Raw genomic sequence first — 19519 nt, forward strand, 5'->3', positions numbered from 1 at the left:
GAGGCTAAGAGAGTGTGGACTCCAGATATCCCTAGGCCGTTAATGAAATATGCTGAGACTTCCATGAAAGAATCTTTATAATTAATGTCACAAGTGTATAAGAAAAGGGGCGTTGAATCAGACAGACTTTATCAAGTTCCAGCTCTTCAATTTACTGAGTGTGCCGTGTGTGTGTGTGTGTGTGTGTGTTTGATGTTAATTAGGGTAATGATAGTGCTGATCTCATCAGTATTTTTCACTTAGGATGAAATGGAGAATAATGGAAAATACTTAGAAAAATGCTAGCACATAATAAGTGCTAGATAAATCATAGTAATTACCATTTTTTCTCTAAAATAGGGCTTTTCCATAAGTCAGATAGAGGTACGTTGACTTGCAACTTCTCAGGCCTTTGTTAAGACAGAAAATATGGATACTGACGATCCATTTATCTTTACAATATAAATAACAGGCCTTTTATAGTTCTTGCATGAAAAGAATGAACAATATTTTTGTTGTTTGTTTCTTTAAAGAACATGGGTCTGAAAGTCTTTACCAATCTCCATTACCGAAAACCAGAAGTATGCGTGATGGAGAGAGGGCGTTCACTCTCTAAGCCGCTTTATGTAGGAACAGAAAATTATGGTCTGATGCTTAGTGCTCCATCTAGAATTGCATGTAGGTAATCTTAAATTTTTTGTTGGGGGAAGACCAAAGCGGTTTGTGGAATTTAGTGTATTTGAGATAAACTATACAATTTTGGAATTTTATATGTGATTTATGTCATGTTTTTGGCTACAATTAGACGTCCTAAAGTTGGATAAAGCAGAATAAGACAGACTAGAAATGCTTTTGGCTCTAACAAGAAATTAGCTTCAGAGGTGAGATGTAGTTTACTTTTATTGATAAAATACAATGTCAGAAATACAATCATGCTTCACTTAGTGATGGAGAATTTGTTCTGAAAAATGCATTGTTAGGTGATATTGCTGTGTGAACATCATACAGTGTACTTAGACAAGCCTAGATGCTGTAGCCTACAACACACCTAGGCTATGTGGTACAGCCTATTTTTCCTAGGCTACAAACCTCCACAGCATGTGGCTATACTGAATACTGTAGGCAGTTGTAACACAGTGGTAACTATTTGTGTATCTAAACATTGCTAAACATGGAAAAGGCACGGTGAAAATGTGGTATACAAGATTTTAAAAAGTTGTACTTTTATATACGGCACTTCCCATGAATGGAGCTTGCAAAGTTAAAAGTTACTCTGAGTGAGTCAGGGTACAAATATATTTTCTTTCTTTACATCCTTATTCTATAAGCTTTTTCCTATTTTTCAATTTTTGTAACTTTTATACTTTTTTGTTAAAAACGAAAACGCAAACACACACATTAGTCTAGGCCTATACAAGGTCAGGATCATCAATTTCATTGTCTTCTACCTCCACATCTTGTACCACTGAAAGGGTCTTCAGGGGTAATAACACACATGGAGTTGTCCTATCCTGTGACAGCAATGCCTTCTTCTGTAACACCTCCTGAAGGACCTGCCTGAAGCTGTTTTGCAGTTACTTTTTTTTTTTTTTTGATAAGGAAAAAGTACATTCTAAACAGTAAACAGTGTAGTATACTGTTTACTGTAAGCACAAAAACCAGTAACATAGTCATTTTTTATCATTATCAAGTATTATGCACTACACAGAATTTCTCTGCTATATTTTTATAGGACTGGCAGTGCAGTAGGTTTGTTTATACCAGCATCATCACAAACCCATGACCAATGCATTGCACTACAATGTTATGATGGCTTTGATGACAATAGGTGGTAGGGATTTTTCAGCTCCATTATAATCTTACAGGACCACTGCAGTCTAAGTGGTCTGTCATTGATCACAGTGTCATTATGTGGTAACTGACTGTGTATAGGAACAGGCAATGTATGGTGATACACAAAAACAGTCATAGTAAGTGACTGTGATACAGGAAGGTGAGGTGTTTTATGGGGACCTTACACCCTGATAATATATAGACCGTAATTTGCAGAGTCCAAGGTCTGAATAAGGTACTTCTTCCTTTTTTGTTTTTAGCTGGTGAACTCAGAGAGGAGAATGCTGACTATGTAGAACAGGCTATAATTCAAACAGTAAGAACGAACTTCCCAGAGACATGGATATGGGACCTCGTCAGTGTTGAGTGAGTTTTAACCATTTTTTCTCCTATGTGTCTTTATTTCTATTTTCTTTTTCTTTCTTCACTTTTATTCCTGGGTATATAAAACAGTATCGTATTTGTAAAACATATATATCATCGATTTGCATGCACTGATCACACATTTTATTTTTTCTCTAGCATTGTTTTCCCTTCACCAAGAGTTTCTCTTCTATTTATTTTATGCAGACAGATTTAAGCTGCCCCAATTGAAAAACATAATGTGGGCCGGGCGTGGTGGCTCATGTCTGTAATCCCAGCACTTTGGGAGGCTGAGGCAGGTGGATCACCTGAGGTCAGGAGTTTGAAACCAGCCCGGTTGACATGGTGAAACCCCGTCTCTACTAAAAATACAAAAAAATAGCCAGGTGTGGTGGTGGGCACCTATAATCCCAGCTACTCCGGAGGCTGAGGCAGAAGAATTGCTTGAACCCGGGAGGCAGAGGTTGCAGTGAGCTGAGATCGCGCCACTGCACTCCCACCTGGGTGACAGAGAGAGACTCTGTCTCAAAAAAAAACAAAAAACAAAAAACAAAAACCATAATGTGGTGTTTAAAGAAACATGACCTTTCTACACTCAAATTTTATAAAAATCCAGCTCTCATTATTTTTATCTAATGCCCCATCCAAACAATATAACTCACTTTTGAGCTTCAGTCAATACTTTTCTGCTTGCTTCGCACTTAATTTTAAGTTCTTGGTTCAGACAAAGAATGTGTTTTACCGATAACCTCTTCTTCCAGTTCCTCAGGCTCTGCCAATCTTTCATTCCTCATTCCTGATACGATAACCCAATGGGAGGCAAGTGGCTTTTGTGTGAATGGCGATGTTGGATTTGGTGTTTCCTCTACAACCACTCTAGAAGTCTCCCAACCTTTCTTTGTTGAAATTGCCTCACCCTTTTCGGTTGTTCAAAATGAACAATTTGATTTGATTGTCAATGTCTTCAACTACCTGGATACATGTGTAGAGGTGAGTTGTTCTCTTTGATCTGGAGGCAAAAATTTAACAAAGCTAAAATATTTCTTAATATTTCCATATTCTCTTTATTCTCAAATGCAAAATGCTACTATAAAGGTATGAGACTTAGGTCCATATTCTTCAAACAAATATAATTGCTTTCATTCACAGTGATGGTTTAAACAGTGTATTGAGCACGGCGTTTCATAGTGATGTGTGTTCCAGTGCTATCCTCATTGCCATGATTGTTTTCCTAGATTTCTGTTCAAGTGGAGGAGTCTCAGAATTATGAAGCAAATATTAACACCCTGAAAATCAATGGCAGTGAGATTATCCAAACTGGAGGGAGGAAAACAAATGTCTGGACTATTATACCTAAGAAATTGGGTAAGCAGCTATCTGTCTACACCAGTCGCTCATGGAAAACCAGCCCATATTAATTGTACCCATTTATTTTCCTTAAATTGTCTATACAAACATGATTTTCTCTTTTACATTTTTTAAATTCTTTTTTTTTTTTTTTCGAGACGGAGTCTGGCTCTGTCGCCCAGACTGGAGTGCAGTGGCCGGATCTCAGCTCACTGCGAGCTCCGCCTCCCGGGTTTAGCCCTTCTCCTGCCTCAGCCTCCCGAGTAGCTGGGACTACAGGCGCCCACCACCTTGCCCGGCTAGTTTTTTGTATTTTTTAGTAGAAACGGGTTTTCACCGTGTTAGCCAGGATGGTCTCGATCTCCTGACCTCGTGATCCACCCGTCTCGGCCTCCCAAAGTGCTGGGATTACAGGCTTGAGCCACCGCACCCGGCCTACATTTTTAAAATTCTTGTTGTAAATTCTCCACTAGAAATTCTAATCTATAGTAATCTAATTTCTGGTTGTTAATGTTGTGTAGCGCAAAACCACCATTCATTTTTACAAGAGCATAATGCAATTAAAATACAGTATAAATGCTAACTTGCATGACCTATCATGGACTATATGTTTGGAATACGCCATATCCCAAATAAAGGCCATGTTGTCATTGATGCCACCTTAATTCTTTGACTTCTCACTGGCTCCTTGGCCTACCATCATGAACCCAGGCCACCTTCACAAAACTTGCTGCTCCATCACAATGATCAATTAGGTAATTGTCAGGTTTGTAAATTTACTACATGTGCCACGGGGATACCAAAATCACTAAATGATTGGAATGAGATCAAAAACTGAGAATATTTATTGCCTATGCTATCTGCAAGATGGAAAAATAAACTTGTCTCCTATTGAAATATTGAAAATACATGGAATGGAAAAAGTTTAAAACTCTAGTAAACAAGTAATGCTAGATGTGATATGTGTGATACTTTTAATCACTACTTTTAAAAAATAGTTATTCAAATTGTCTTTATTTAATGTCCTATATTCGTTGTATTATTTTAACAGCAAATAATACATCGATGAGATTATTTTAGTTCAGTTGTGATGCTGTTCTCAGACTATTTTTCTATTAGATTTGAAGTTTCTCAATATTTCTACCGCACAAGATCTTCAAAATCCTACCTTGGCAATTGAGAGAGAATTCTGTACCAACTTGTATAGTTTTATGACATTAAGTTGAAGACACAGTGTTAAGAGTAAAATAACAAGCTTTCTGAGACAGAGAAACAAATCAAACACACCAAAAAATAAGAACAATATTTTGGTTGTATATATTGATGTATAGTCATGTAAATAATAATAACTCTAAAGAATGATTATTTTCAATCCTCTAATTTTTACAAGCAAGGAAACTGGAGATCAGCTCTAATTATGAAATGTGAAATCAGGAAGTTTAAAGACAATGAATTCCTTGCTAGGACAGTATTTTAATCCCAGTGCCTGTCTACTACATAATATTTTACTATTTTTGTTTGTTTGATCTTGGGAAAAGTTAGGAGCCCTAATCAGCTGACATTATTTGCCTATATTGTCATAAGTAATCTTTATAAACAATCAATATCAAGGAATTGACTCAGATGACTTTGTAGAATGTTACTTTTCCTAAAATTTCTTAAGCTTTAATTAAGTAAATTTATCATTTACTTAATATAAGGAATCATGAAAATCAAGGAACAGGTGAAATGGAAGATACCACATAGTATCGAGGAAGGAGAAGAAACAAGTTATTTTGTTCTAAGCATCAAATTAACGATAGAATTTGGTTCATCCAATTCAAGACATGGTTCACAGACTCTAGTCATTTCTCATTATAGAAGGGACCAATGATTAATTTAATTTATATTTTGGAATGTCTTCCAGGTAAAGTGAATATCACTGTAGTTGCTGAGTCCAAACAAAGCAGTGCTTGTCCAAATAAAGGAATGGAGCAGCAAAAGCTGAACTGGAAAGACACTGTGGTCAAAAGCTTCTTGGTAGAGGTATGGATATGCAAACTCTCAAGCTTTTCCTGAAAAGAAACAGACATCTAAGAGGCTCTGTCTTAAAAGACATTCTCCTTGAAGAGACTTAGTTGACAACATTTACTTTTGACACAAGACATGCCATTTTAAATGAATTAAAACAGCATAAAGTTCATCCTTTCTTTAATTAATACCTCACCCAGGATAGTAAAGCTTAACACTTGAAACAGACTTGACAATTTTTTGTTTGTTTCTGAGTCAAGATGTTTCCTGTACACCTATTTCTCTTCCTTCTGTTTTTCCGATTCTCATATTCAAGAGACAAATCTACTTGTCTTACACTCCCGTGCAGTTCCCGTCATCCTCAACAAGAATCAGCACTTGTCAGAGGAACACTCTTGATTTGCCTCTCGGCACATCCCTGCTCCACAAAGCACTTTTAGTTGTTTACTGGAGATGCTATATAGGATCAGAGGAGCTGAGAGTGTCCCACAATGACATCAAGGTTATGCCTGTCTAAGCTACAGAACGCAGAAGCTAAAATGGGTGCTGGTGACGTCCCATGCCTTCCAGATATGAACAGAAGGGGACCATGAGTTGGATCTTCTCTCAGGGATAAACTTGCACCAGCCATGCTTAAGTGAGCTGGTGCTTAATCACTTTTCCATCATGGACAGAGGACTTAAACTCATTCTTCCGTGCTTGTTTGTGTTACTCTTTGACAGCCTGAAGGTATTGAAAAGGAAAGGACCCAGAGTTTCCTTATCTGTACAGAAGGTAAGAGGATCTTTTAGGAAGTCAAATTAGTCCTAAATAAAATTCACCAGAAGAATCAGTTGATGTCCTCTCCTTCCACATGAGTCCATGTGCCCTGTGATTTCACTTTAAATATCTCATGGAGGATTCTCGTGTTTCATGCTTTATCTTGATGATATAATTTTAGCCATCGAGAAGCATCTTCAGAAGGTGGTTTTTACTTCACTTTTTGACATTAGTCTGCCCCAACCTATTTTTTTTTTTTCATCATGTGTATTCTTAGCTCCTCTTATGATATGGTTGGCACACAATATTGGACAATGGGACATCAGGATTGAGGCCCAATAGCACATAATATAATCTTTGCTTTTGTACTCTTAGGATAAAATAACCCGTAGATATGTTACTGCCCCTGCCCCTCAGTCTCTGGTTTTATGGCCATGAGGAGTATTATTTTACCCGGTTGATGCTGATCTGATTATACTCACTCATCAGAGCCTTCAAGCTTTACCTTTTGCGTGTGTTGTTTTATGTGTTACAGTCAGTGTAGTTTTTACATTTTTTTTTTCATACATAAATAGTTCAGGGACTAAACCAGTGAAGAATGGGGGCCACGATCTAATGCACAGATTTATATGCCATTTTCTGAATGTGCTGTTATCCTAAACTAGGTCAGAACTCCAATTTCATCTCCTCTAATAAACAACTTGTAAAATAAAAATAAGTAATGGAATCTTACTTCCAATACGTGTGTCCCCCAAATCTGCTGATATAAAGAAGCCATCACATTTTTTTAAATCAATATTTTCATTCCAGGTGCCAGAGCCTCCAAGCAGGGAGTTTTGGACTTGCCAAACGATGTAGTAGAAGGTTCAGCCAGAGGCTTTTTCACAGTTGTGGGTGAGTTGATTAAATGTTTTGTTTCACAATGATTTGAAAATCTTGGTTGAGGTGGTCTTAAAAAAAATCCTTAAAATAACAGAATAGAGAGATTTTCCTAAGCTATCAATTGGAGGGAATTATTGTTCAGATCACCCTCTATGTTTCCTGACAGGATCTGAAGGGATTACAGTACCGTTTCCAGACCTATATTCTCAGGAAACCCTAGCTTCTGTAGATGGTAACTAGCGTTCAGAAAGCAAGAGGTTCTTTATAATCATTAATCTGAAATATGAAATTCACCTCTTGGAGAATCAGAATTAACTTTGCCTGTTAATGATGTTGGGAGTTTTCTCAGTACAAGGAGAATTTTTTGTTGTTGCTACAAAAGGCAAATTTCTTTGTCTGTTATTAACATGAACATCTCTTGGAAGGGATGGATTATACTTTGTAATTCATAGGATTGGTTTATTTTAAAAAGAAAAAAAAAACTAGCAAATGAGCAAACATATTCTCCTAACTTTCTCCTCTCTCTGGTAATGAGATTTTCAGAAATATTTTCCATAGCACTTTAACTTCACCCTTCAGGGCTATCTCCTCTTTCAAATTGCTTCATAAAACTTTCTTTGTTTCCACCATTTAGACTCAATTTTAAATGTTACCTATTCCACTAGGCCTCTTTTGTCTATAGTTATTAATGCTGAGATGGCAACTATAAACAATACAGCTTTCTACTTTTCCTGTTTTTAGGGGATATTCTAGGACTTGCCATGCAGAATCTGGTTGTTCTGCAAACGCCCTATGGAAGTGGAGAGCAGAATGCTGCCCTGCTGGCATCTGATACTTACGTTCTTGACTACCTGAAATCTACTGAGCAACTGACAGAGGAAGTTCAATCTAAGGCTTTCTTTCTCTTGTCTAACGGTGAGAAGATTTAAGTAATTTCTGCCCATAATTGTTGAAATCAATTGTTACTCATACAAAGATGTCATAAGCTGTTTTTTTGCAGTAGTCTGGTGCAAGAAAAGTGAACCTGAACCTGGGAACTCTCAGTCCTAGCTCTGTTTTCTGTTTGACTTCAAAATCTGTGTGGTCATCATTTGCAGCTGCAGAGTTTTAAGCTATGCACTTAATTTTTTTTAATGCCTGGTATTTTGCAAGCTACCTTGTTTGTTGTTGTGATTGCTGTTGTTTTTGTTAAGAGTTGTTGTCAGTGGTTCATCTATCAGTGTCTGTATTTGTGTGCTCAGCTGTGGTCTGTTGCAATGAAGTGATTGGTTTTGTATACAGAAAGAGGGCCAATGTTGTAAAATGTGAGGCTAAGGAAAAGTCCAAGAGCATAAAATAATCTTCTTTAGTTTTTCTTCTCAGAAAGATAACACTGAATTAAAAGGACCTTAGGGGAAATATACTGAATAATTAGTAGGTACCAATGATGAGGCAATTACTGAGCCAGACATATCCATCTGTAGTAGCTTGTCATCAAAATCCTATAAAGTAAGAGTTATGTTTTCTCCCTTGTGAATACAGAAACTGAATTTTAGAAGTTCAAATGGAAATGATCATCCTAGTGATTTATGTCTGTCTAACACCAAAACTTCGGGCTTGCACTGCACTATTCTTTCTCTTCTGACTTTCTTAGGTTAAAAAATAATTTCCTACAATGTTCTATTTTAGGTTATCAAAGGCAGTTATCTTTCAAGAACTCTGACGGTTCATATAGTGTGTTTTGGCAGCAGAATCAGAAAGGAAGCATATGGTGAGACATAAAAATTTTATTTTATATAATATAGAAATTACCTGAGGAGGGCTTGTAAGGAGGTGAAGGAGGATAGAGTTCAGTGGGGATTTAGAAGCAAAGTGGGTTTCAAAGTCAATTTACGGAGGAGAAATAGATAAAACTAAAGATTTAGTGATTCCGATTCTAATACAACAATATACCTTCAGTCTCGTGATGATTTACTCAGCAGTCTGATCCTCTCATGACAGCCCGTACACAGGCACAGCTGGCTAACTCCACCGAAGAGGGCGTGTCTTACTCTATGTTTCTCAGAGTCCCCTGTAGATTCAGGAAAGTGAAATTAGAAGAACCCAAAATGCCTAATTACATCAGTTCTCCCTCCATGTATAGGTAATCTAATGGGCTTACAGCAAGACCTTTGGGTGCAAACATGCTGAAAATCACCTACTCTAATTTCCACTTATTGCTAGTCATAATATTTTCCTGACCCAAAGGAAAGAGCCACTATCAATAAAGATGGTTTACAGCAGATGAGTTGAATGCATCCCTTACCCAAAGAGAACGATGGTGATGAACATGTGGAATTGCTAACATCGCCATTTCCTCTTTATCTAACTTTTGCTTTGGTGATTTGTACTACAGGCTCAGTGCTCTTACTTATCAGACATTGGAGAGAATGAAAAATTATGTATTCATTGATGAAAATGTTCAAAAACAGACCTTAATCTGGCTTTCAAGCCAGCAGAAAACAAACGGCTGCTTTAAGAATGATGGCCAGCTTTTCAACCATGCCTGGGAGGTGAGAGAGGAGCAGCACCAGGCTTTCCTTGCTCCTGGGCGTTGCCTGCCTTGCCCTGCCTCTGGCTTTCCTGATCTGGAATATGAATATTCTTCCTGTGAATATGAAGCCTTCTGAGCCACTGCAGTCCTGGGCCTGTGGTGGGTTGGTCAGCAGCACCATTCCAGCTGCGTGCATGTTTAACCACAGCCTGGATGTGACTCCTTCTGAGTCTCTTGTCTGCCTTACTCAGCCTCTAGTCCTTCCCGGGTCTCAGTCCTCTTCAGAAAGTAAACTAGCAATAGAAGGGAGGAGAGAGAAAGGGAACCTAGAAAAGAAACTTTCATAAATTTGGAGACAGTCAATGTATAAAGGGAGGGGGCTGTGAGTATATGAGGAAGGAAAGTTTATTCCTGTCCATGGATGGCAAGAAAGTTCCGGGGAGAGCATCTAGTAGTTCACATTGTTTCAATGAAGCAAGTTTTTCTAAGATCCTCTCAAGGAAAAATTCAAAGGCCAAGCTTGCCCCAGGGCCAAAGTACAAATGAGGTGAATTATATCCTTGGCAGAATCCAACCGTTTTCCTGTCCATATTTAGGTAAATCCCTCCCTTCCAACTTCCTTTCTTTGCAGATAGCTGTCCACCTCCAGCCCATCTTCTGTCTCCTTTCCTGTCCTATGTTTCCCTCTGGATGCTCAAAATCTCCTATCATGGCATTTTAGCGTGCTCCAATGGCCCCTGAAATACGCTGAGCTTTTCTTCAGCATCCTTCCTCTTAATCATCACTCCTGTTCTTGAAACACAGAATGCATATCTAATCCATGTCAAAATATGAATGAAAACAGACACTCGATGATATTTAATTTGCATGCAAATTGTATTCAAATTGTTTTGTGGTATTTTTAATTTATTCCAAACTTATTCCTTACAACAGGGGGGCCCTGATGGAGAAGACTCTTGCTCCTCGGTAGAAAAATCAAAAACTTTCCCACGTTCTCTTCTAAAACCTCTTCACATCCCATCTTTCTTCTTATTGGATTCATTACTGGCGAATCATTGCTGATTACTGCTTCAGTTTGTCTGATCTTCCCCAGTATTTTCTCATTAATTAAATATCTGTGTGTGGGGGGGTGAGTGGGTGGGTGTGTTATGAGTTGAGAGAAAATAAAAATGCAAGGGAAAAATAAAAGCTTACACTGCAGAGGAATGGTGATACCACTCGCTGTAATTTACATGTACTGTGAGTCCTCGTGCCTCATGTTATTGCCTGCCATATGCTGTTATTTGCGTCTTAAACACTTGGTTTCTCAGAAATATTTCTTTTCTGAAGAAGGGAGGGGTTGTCCTTTGCTTAAATAGATAAAACGGAAAGCTTGTACAAGATCAGTAGATCCCAAATGCCATTCTGAATGCCATTTCCATCAGAATCACTAGAGCGCCCATTAAAATGCATTTCGCTGTCTTATTTCCGAGTTTTTTGAATCAGAGTATCTGTGTAGATGCTGGTTGATGTAAGTACCCCAGGGGACTTTTATGCACAGTTAGTTTGCAAACCACATGATTTAAAATTAGTTTCTCATTTTACACTGTAACAATCTGAGACTTGACTCTGCTGACCTTCTAGTGTGCTTTTCCAGGAATCTTCACAGCAACTTTCTGCTTCACCTCATTAGAAATTCTTTGTTGACTTTCTTCAGATTTATACTGAGTGGAGACAAATAGAGTCCTGTGAATTCCTTAAAATGTATGCTTAACACCAGGCTGCATAAATACGATTATATATGTTATTTAATACACATGAAATTAATTGTTATAATAATAACAACTTAATAATTATAATTTAATTATTGCATAGAATCTGAATGATTCTTGCTCAGATAGTATGACTATTAACCATCTAATTTAAAAACTACACATGTTTGGGTGTTTTTATGAATAATGGTATTTGTTCCAGTATTTTTAACCTACCTAGTTTTACTTCAAAAGAATACTTGTTATTTTGTGCTCTGCTGTCCCGAATGACTCATTGTTCCTTTGTTTTCAGGGTGGAGATGAAGAGGACATTTCACTCACTGCATATGTTGTTGGGATGTTCTTTGAAGCCGGGCTCAATTTCACTGTATGGATCCCCATCATCTTCTGATTTCAGTCAGCTGAATGCACATTAAATAGACTGTAGAGTCAGAGTCACTTGAGATTCTAAGACTGGATGAAACCCCGAGATAACATTTAGTTTACTACCACCCTTTAAATTCATGCTGTTCAAACTGTTTTTTATTCATAGACAGCTTTGAAAAACAGGATTGAGTTTCTCTCTAGGGAGAATACACATATGCACACAAAAACGACTTATTCACACAATTGCAGGCATTCACATCTCTCCTGAAGTTCGGCCATGAATTTCAGTTTGAGAACCTCTGCTCTAAGTAAAGCCATAGCCTAGTATTCTGTTTCTCTCTCAACAGTGAGTAAACATTTTCAACTCCAGTGTGGCTCACCCTCGCCACCTCCCAATCCATAGGTTAGATTTCCAAAATCTATTCCTGAACTAAGATGCTAGGAATTGTCAGGGTCATTAGTATACCTTGAAAATTATCTTCAGAAATGTAAGCCTCTATTTTAGGCGTTAGAAAAAAAAAAAAAACTCTTGGGCCTATGATAAATTTGGATGCTTTGCCACATAGAAGACATTCATAACTAAAATATCACTGATCAGATATAAAAACTGCCATTTTCTTACTAAATTTTATTGGGCCAGACATGGTGGTTCATGTCTATAATCCAAGCACTTTGGGAGGCTGAGGCAGGTGGATTACCTGAGGTCAGAAGTTCAAGACCAGCCTGGCCAACATGGTGAAACCCTGTCTCTACTAAAAATACAAAAATTAGCTGGGCTTGGTGGTGCATGCCTGTGATCTCAGCTACTTGGGGGACGGAGGCAGGAGAATCGCTTGAACCTGGGAGGTGGAGGTTGCAGTGAGCTGAGATCATGCCACTGCACTCCAGACTGGGTAACAGAGCGAGACCCTAGCTCAAAAAAAAAAAAATTATTGCTTAGGTACTAATAATGATATTATGAATTTATTTTAATGATATTTTTGAAGGATAAAATATATGTGTATATATAAATGGATTTGTATATAAAATATACTTTGAGGATATATTATATATATTATAAACAATGATTAGTTTAAATGTTCAGCAAGCTCATGGAATGTTCGGTTATCAGTTTACAATATATGATTCTACTTCCTGACCAACAGTTTCCTGCTCTACGAAGCGCACTCTTTTGCCTCGAAGAGGCATTGGACAGTGGTGTCACTAATGGCTACAATCATGCAATTCTAGCTTACACTTTTGCCTTAGCTGGAGAAGAGCAGAACGTGGAATCTTTACTCCAGACCCTGGATCAATCTGCCACAAAAATAAGTAAGCGTTATTATTCATTGTTGCTAGTGGGGGTGATCTTGGAGCACAGTGAGGAAGCGTTCTAAGCAGTCACATAGGAGCTCCCTCTTCGCCAGTGTGTTTCTATTTCTCTTATGGAATTTATCAGTGGCCTTTATACCTTTCAAGAACACTGCATATTCTAGACTTTCCTCTTTTGCTTTATGCTAGCTTCCTCTCAAATGAGTGATGTGAGGGGAGTCAAGCCTGGTGACCAAGCCATAGACTATCATAACTACTGGGGAAGCTTAATCACCTGCTACTTAGAAAGTTGCTATTTAAGGCTGTAGCAATTTGCTATAGCTGTCATCAAATACCACATACTGGATGACTTCAGCAACAAAAGTTTATTTTCTCACGCTTCTGGAGGCTAGAAGTCTAAGTTCAAGGTGTTGGAAGTGTGGTTTCTTCACCTGCAGGTGACCACATTCTCCCTTCATCTTCACAAGATTTTTTGTGTGTGCACAGCCCTGCTCTCCCTTTTGTGTGTCCAAAATTTTTCTTCTCATAAGGACACCAGTCAGATTGGACTGTGGCCTGTAAGCTTCATTTTAACTTAGTCACTTCTTTTAAAAGTCTTATCTCCAAATACAGCCACATTTTGAGGTACTCGGAGTTGGGGTTTCAACATATAAATGTGAGGGGAGCAATTCAGCACAAACAGAGGTCGGGAATGGAATTTGCATCCTTCTTTATGTGTAACCCATGACTTTTATACAGACTATGTGAAAATTCTTCCTTTTTCTCAGATAATGTCATCTACTGGGAAAGAGAAAGGAAACCCAAGACAGAAGAATTTCCATCCTTTATTCCCTGGGCACCTTCTGCTGAGACTGAGAAGACTTGCTATGTGCTGTTGGCTGTCGTTTCCCGGAAAATTCCTGACCTCACCTATGCCAGCAAGATTGTGCAGTGGCTTGCCCAACAGATGGATTCCCATGGAGGCTTTTCTTCTACCCAGGTAATTCATGTAGGCCTGATATTAATAGCAGTATGTTTAGTGCAGAAGCTGTAACTCTATGACGAGTGAGATATTAATAGTAAAGATATCACAACAAATCCTTTCTGAGAAGAAGAATCGTGGATATTATTAATCCTATTTTATTTCCTCAACAATTATTTGTTGGCCGGTTATTGTGTATCAGGCACTCTACTAGGAAGCCTCTAAGTAGAAGCGAATGAAATGAGGCCCCCTATTCCAGGAACTTATCACCATTTGTAACTTCATTCACACACCAAACACAGAATAAGTCTAAAGGATATTTTTGTCATAAGCACCACTCTTGGTGGTACATTAGACACCTGATGATACTATGTTCAAATTATATATGGACCAAAAAGAAAGTTTTCTCTCTAGTTCTGTGGGCTATACACTGGGAAAAGCAAATGAAAAGAAGGAAAACAGGAGAAATGGGGGGTATGAGAAACAGTGACATGTTTTTCCTTACTTGCAAACAAATTGAAAATGCAGAAACAAACAAACAAACAAACAAAAAACAGTTTTATTTCCACGAGAAAAATCTGCATTTCTCTTTGTATTTGGTCTTAGTTTCTGAGTCAAACCATATACGAATGCATTTCCGAAGATCTTTTCCTGATTCTGACCTCCCTTCTTTGAAGAGGAGCAGAAAAAAAAAAGAATTATCCATGGCAGCCACAGGGGCCGCTGACTTATGTAATGCCTTAACTTTTAGAAAAGCTTTGACACCATTTTTAACCAAAGAGACTATCTTTTATGAAAAATTTTTAGAAAGTAAAAACACAATTAAGATTTGTTGAAGAAAACTAATTTAAGTGGAAACAATTTGCACAAGCAAGTATATTTTCCTACCATTCAGGATATTGCTTCTTGGTGTTTTGCTGACCTGTTTTAGGAACACTTCTAAGGATTGATATGAAGTCCGTGGTCAAATGATGACCAATATTGTGTCATAACTGAGCTTGGATCGTTGCTTGTGCTGTTCTGTGCAGGAAACTCCGGTTTGTCTTCTTGCCATAACCCGTTACATGAAGTTAACCTTCTCTAAGGATCAAAACACCGTTACCTTTAGCCGTGAAGGATCCAGTGAGATTTTCCAGGTTAACAGTGATAACCGCCTACTGGTCCAACGTTCAGAACTAACAAAGGCACCTGGAGAATACACAGTAGATGTGGAAGGACACGGCTGTACATTTATCCAGGTAACAGAAATCTGTCTGAGAGGGTGATGAGTGTTTGCCAGTAAAAGAGTCAGACTGTCTGTTCAGTTCTACGTGAAGTGTTATCTGACCGTTTTGTGTATTTACACTATCAATAGCCGAAAATGCAAGTTATTTTATGAAAAGGTACTCAGTTGTCGAAGTTTCTTAAGGATTATTGCTATTAGAAAGTATTCTGTCTTCCTTAAATTACATTATTCTGAAAACTAAAGAATTTAACCCGATTCCCTGATGATAAAGATGTAAACTACATTAATAATAGAAATAAGCAATAGGTTCTTTCTTTTTAAAAATGTTTTATTTTTAATTTTTGTGGGTGCATAGTAGGTGTAAATATTTATGGGGTACATGATACAGGCATACAATGTGTAAGAATCACATCAGGGCAAGTGGGGTATGCATCACCTCAAGCATTTATCCTTTGTGTTAGAAATGATGGAAGTATACTCTTAGTTATCTTAAAATGTAAAATTACATTACTACTGACTGTAGTCAGCCTGTATAATTCTTAATACAGGATGAGTTTTCTTATAATTTGCTATCCTTTCTAGGCCACCCTTAAGTACAATGTTCTCCTACCTAAGAAGGCATCTGGATTTTCTCTTTCCTTGGAAATAGTAAAGAACTCTTCGGATATCTTCCAGACTATTTTTGATCTCACAGTGACCCTCAAGTAAGTGTCATATCTTGATAGTAACTCCCATGTGGGCAAGATGGTAAAATATTTAAAAAGTTTGAGCAGTAGTGAAATCACAAAATATAAATCATGGTAATATGATGAGTTCTCATGTTGGTGGTGACAATTCTACAGCACAGTCACTTTTTAGCCCTCTGTCCGGACACCACAATTTAGTACATCTTCAGCTACATCAGAGCTAAAATGAGGCAAGTATAACATGCAGTCTATGTGAGCGTGATTTGAAAGCTTTCGCTGCACTGATACTCCAATGACACTTTCTATTCTGTTGTATGGAAGTACTCCTAGTTTTGAAAAACAGAGATTCTATATTTCTTTCTCAAGACAAGCATGCATGATCATATAGTAGCAAGCCCACAAATGTTTATTTTATAACTGTAAAGAGTAAAATTTTAGATTTTTACTTTCAGAATAGAAAAACAAAATGATCCTCTTGATTTCAAGCATGATTTATAGATGCTAAAGGATGTTAGCCTTAGTTAATATGTGGAAAGCATTGAGTGAAATTAGTTTGGCAGATATTCTTTAGAATTTCTAAATAAAAATCTCTTGAGCTCCAGGGCTAAGAACTCAATGACCTGGGGAACCCTTTTTTTTTTTTTTTTTGAGACAGAGTCTCACTTTGTCACCCAGGCTGCAGTGCAGTGGCACAGTGGCAAAATCTCAGCTCACTGCAACTTCCACCTCCTGAGTTCAAGGGATTCTTACGGCTCAGCCTCCCGAGTAGCTGGGATTACCAGTGTGCACCACCACATCTGGCTAATTTTTCTATTTTTAGTAGAGTCAGGGTTTTGCCATGTTGCCCAGGCTGGTCTTGAACTCTGAGCCTCAAGTGATCCACCCATCTTGGCCTCCAAAAGTGCTGGGATTACAGGCGTGAGCAACCATGCCCTGATGAACTATGGAACTCTTAACTTCATACCCCAATAGTCTTACCCAGAAGCAGGAAACTGAGCTAGAAGATCTCTTGGATACATGTCTACTCCATAATTCTGCTAATATACCACCTTGTAAGCAAAGATGTCCTCTAAGTGTTATGCAAATCCAACATTAACCTAAGCATATGTAATATAGATTTAGAAGCTTTGTTTACCAGTTCAAACTTTGAGACTGCAGGTAAGCTTAAGACCAGGATTTGGGGGAGATTTCGTGTCAGATAATTCATTATTTGCTCCAATTTCTGTTGCTATGTATCATTTCTTTCATTATCATTCTGATCATGCCTATTCACAGATGCTTGAAAATGACTTTCTTCAAATTTTCTCTTCAGCTTTTACCTGTCCTCCAGACTTCTAGCCAATTAGTATTTATCCACCTGGCACTCTCATTTTGAGATGTCACTTTTTAAAATTGATATCTAAACTAGTGTTTTCTTAAAATTTTCAGATATACTGGAATTCACAATAAATCCAGTACTGTGGTTACAGATGTAAAAATGCTATCAGGATTTACTCCAGCCATGTCATCCATTGAAGAGGTAAATAATAGAAGCCTAATCTGTCAGCACAAAGACAGCTACATAGAGTATAAAGATAAAATAAATACTTGTTTAGCAGTTGTTTAGCAAAACAAAACTATAGAATTCTTCTTCCACATTCACCTTTATATTTTTACGCTAACACTGGAGAGCTGGTGTATTTAATTCGTACAAATTAGCAGTCAGTATTTCCCATGGTTCATCATATATTTTTCTTTAGTTGCTACCTGTGCTTATGAAAACATCATGGCACCAAGGAATGTTCCATAAAACAGAACCTGACACGGAAAAGCGTGGACATTCAGTTCTGCAGTGGTGCTGCCATTTGTTCTAATATCTATTCTCTATCCTTCCTTAACAATTTCTTCAAAGCTTGAAAACAAGGGCCAAGTGATGAAGACTGAAGTCAAGAACGGCCATGTTCTTTTCTATTTGGAAAATGTAAGTTTAGCAATAATTTTTTTCTTTGAAGTTTTCTTTTTTCCTTCCAAGGACGATTGGATGCTTCCACTTCTTATAGATATGATAGGATTTGTAAAAGGAAAAAACTAAGTGACATTAAGGATGACCAGTTCTAGTTTCTAGTTCTAAGGCTATTTCATAAATGCCCTGGCTACGTGGCTAGATAGCTTTCCTCTCCCTATCAAACACAGTCTGGTCACAGAGTAGATGTGTAATTATTTTATAATTTGACTAAACTCTCACAAAGTTTGCCATAATTTTTAAATTTACAATTGTGTATTGAAGGTGTGTGGTGTGATGTTTTGATATAGTGAGCTGATTGTTATCTAGCGTGACTATATGTGAAATAGCTGAGTAAAACATCCCTCTTCTTTTTTCATGATGAAGTACTTAAGATCTACTCCCTTAGGGAATATTATATATACAGTATAGCATTGTCAACTGTAGGCTACTGCTGTATCTGAGATTTGTAGAATGTATTCATTCTGCACAGCTGAAGCTTTCTATCCTTTGACCAGCATCTCCCCATTTTCCCATTCCTGATAACTACCATTCTACTCTCTGCATCTATGAATTCAACTTTAGATTTAACTTACAGGTGAGATCCTGCAGTGTTTTCTGTGTGTTTCTGGTTTATTTCACTCCATATAGTTTCCTCCAAGTTTTCAATGTTGTTGCAAATGGCAGAAATTCTTTTTATTTAAGGCTGAATAATTTGTGTATATATATATATATATATATATATATATATATATATATATATATGCTTCAGTTTCACTATCTATTCATCTGTTTCGAACATTTAGGTTGATTCCTTCTGTTGGCTATCATAATGAAAGAATGAGCATGGGACTGCAGCTGTCTCTTCAAGATATTAATCTCATTTTCTTTGGATGCATACCCAGAAATGGGATTGCTGGATCATAGGATAGTTCTATTTTTATTTTTCTCAGGAAAAGCCAAACTGTGGCTTGCAGTTTAGAGACGTCTTTTCTATGTGTATCGTTACCACTCACATAAATGCCTACATTCCTCTAAGACTTCCAGCTAAATTCCTCTCACCTCAATGTAAGCAAAGGAACTGAAAATTTTATATGATTTAAGGTTAACAACTCCTTATTTTGCCAATATGTAAGTGAATCATACCCTAGATCTATTTAATTACATAGATCATAAACTTCTGGGGATAATTTTCTCAGTGATTATCTTTTCTCAGACTTGCCACAATGTAATTATAATTTGTATCATTACAGGTTTTTGGTACAACCCACAGTTTCACTTTTTCTGTTGAGCAGAGCAACCTTGTGTTCAACATTCAGCCAGCCCCGGTCATGGTCTACGATTATTATGAAAAAGGTAGGCAAGCAACAGCCATGCCCTAAGGCTATTGAACATGGTATTTATATCTAACATTCCCGAGCTACTAAACTTCCCAAAATCAACCTCTGTCTTCACAGAGTAAGCAATAGATGGCATTACTTTGTATACTGGTTTCTTTCTTCCATGATGCATCTTCTGACTGAACCCATTTTCCAGTTACCAGAGTTTTTCAA

General features: G+C 37.5%; 1 protein-coding gene across 1 annotated transcript in view; it reads left to right on the plus strand.

The window, feature by feature from the left end:
• LOC102138476 (ovostatin homolog 2-like) overlaps nt 1-19519 on the plus strand; it is a 48016-nt gene that overhangs the window by 27374 nt on the left and 1123 nt on the right. Inside the window, exons 17-34 of the mRNA XM_015430354.4 lie at nt 513-657; nt 2073-2178; nt 2937-3165; nt 3411-3540; nt 5429-5547; nt 6255-6306; nt 7102-7185; nt 7915-8088; nt 8842-8923; nt 9548-9704; nt 11729-11803; nt 12948-13113; nt 13881-14092; nt 15103-15312; nt 15882-16003; nt 17414-17504; nt 17877-17945; nt 19220-19322. Of these exons, the coding sequence (XP_015285840.3) occupies nt 513-657; nt 2073-2178; nt 2937-3165; nt 3411-3540; nt 5429-5547; nt 6255-6306; nt 7102-7185; nt 7915-8088; nt 8842-8923; nt 9548-9704; nt 11729-11803; nt 12948-13113; nt 13881-14092; nt 15103-15312; nt 15882-16003; nt 17414-17504; nt 17877-17945; nt 19220-19322 (2326 nt within the window). The remainder of the gene's footprint in view (nt 1-512; nt 658-2072; nt 2179-2936; nt 3166-3410; nt 3541-5428; nt 5548-6254; nt 6307-7101; nt 7186-7914; nt 8089-8841; nt 8924-9547; nt 9705-11728; nt 11804-12947; nt 13114-13880; nt 14093-15102; nt 15313-15881; nt 16004-17413; nt 17505-17876; nt 17946-19219; nt 19323-19519) is intronic.

This window comes from Macaca fascicularis, chromosome 11, assembly GCF_037993035.2.
Source record: "Macaca fascicularis isolate 582-1 chromosome 11, T2T-MFA8v1.1".
Classification (NCBI taxonomy): Eukaryota; Metazoa; Chordata; class Mammalia; order Primates; family Cercopithecidae; genus Macaca; species Macaca fascicularis.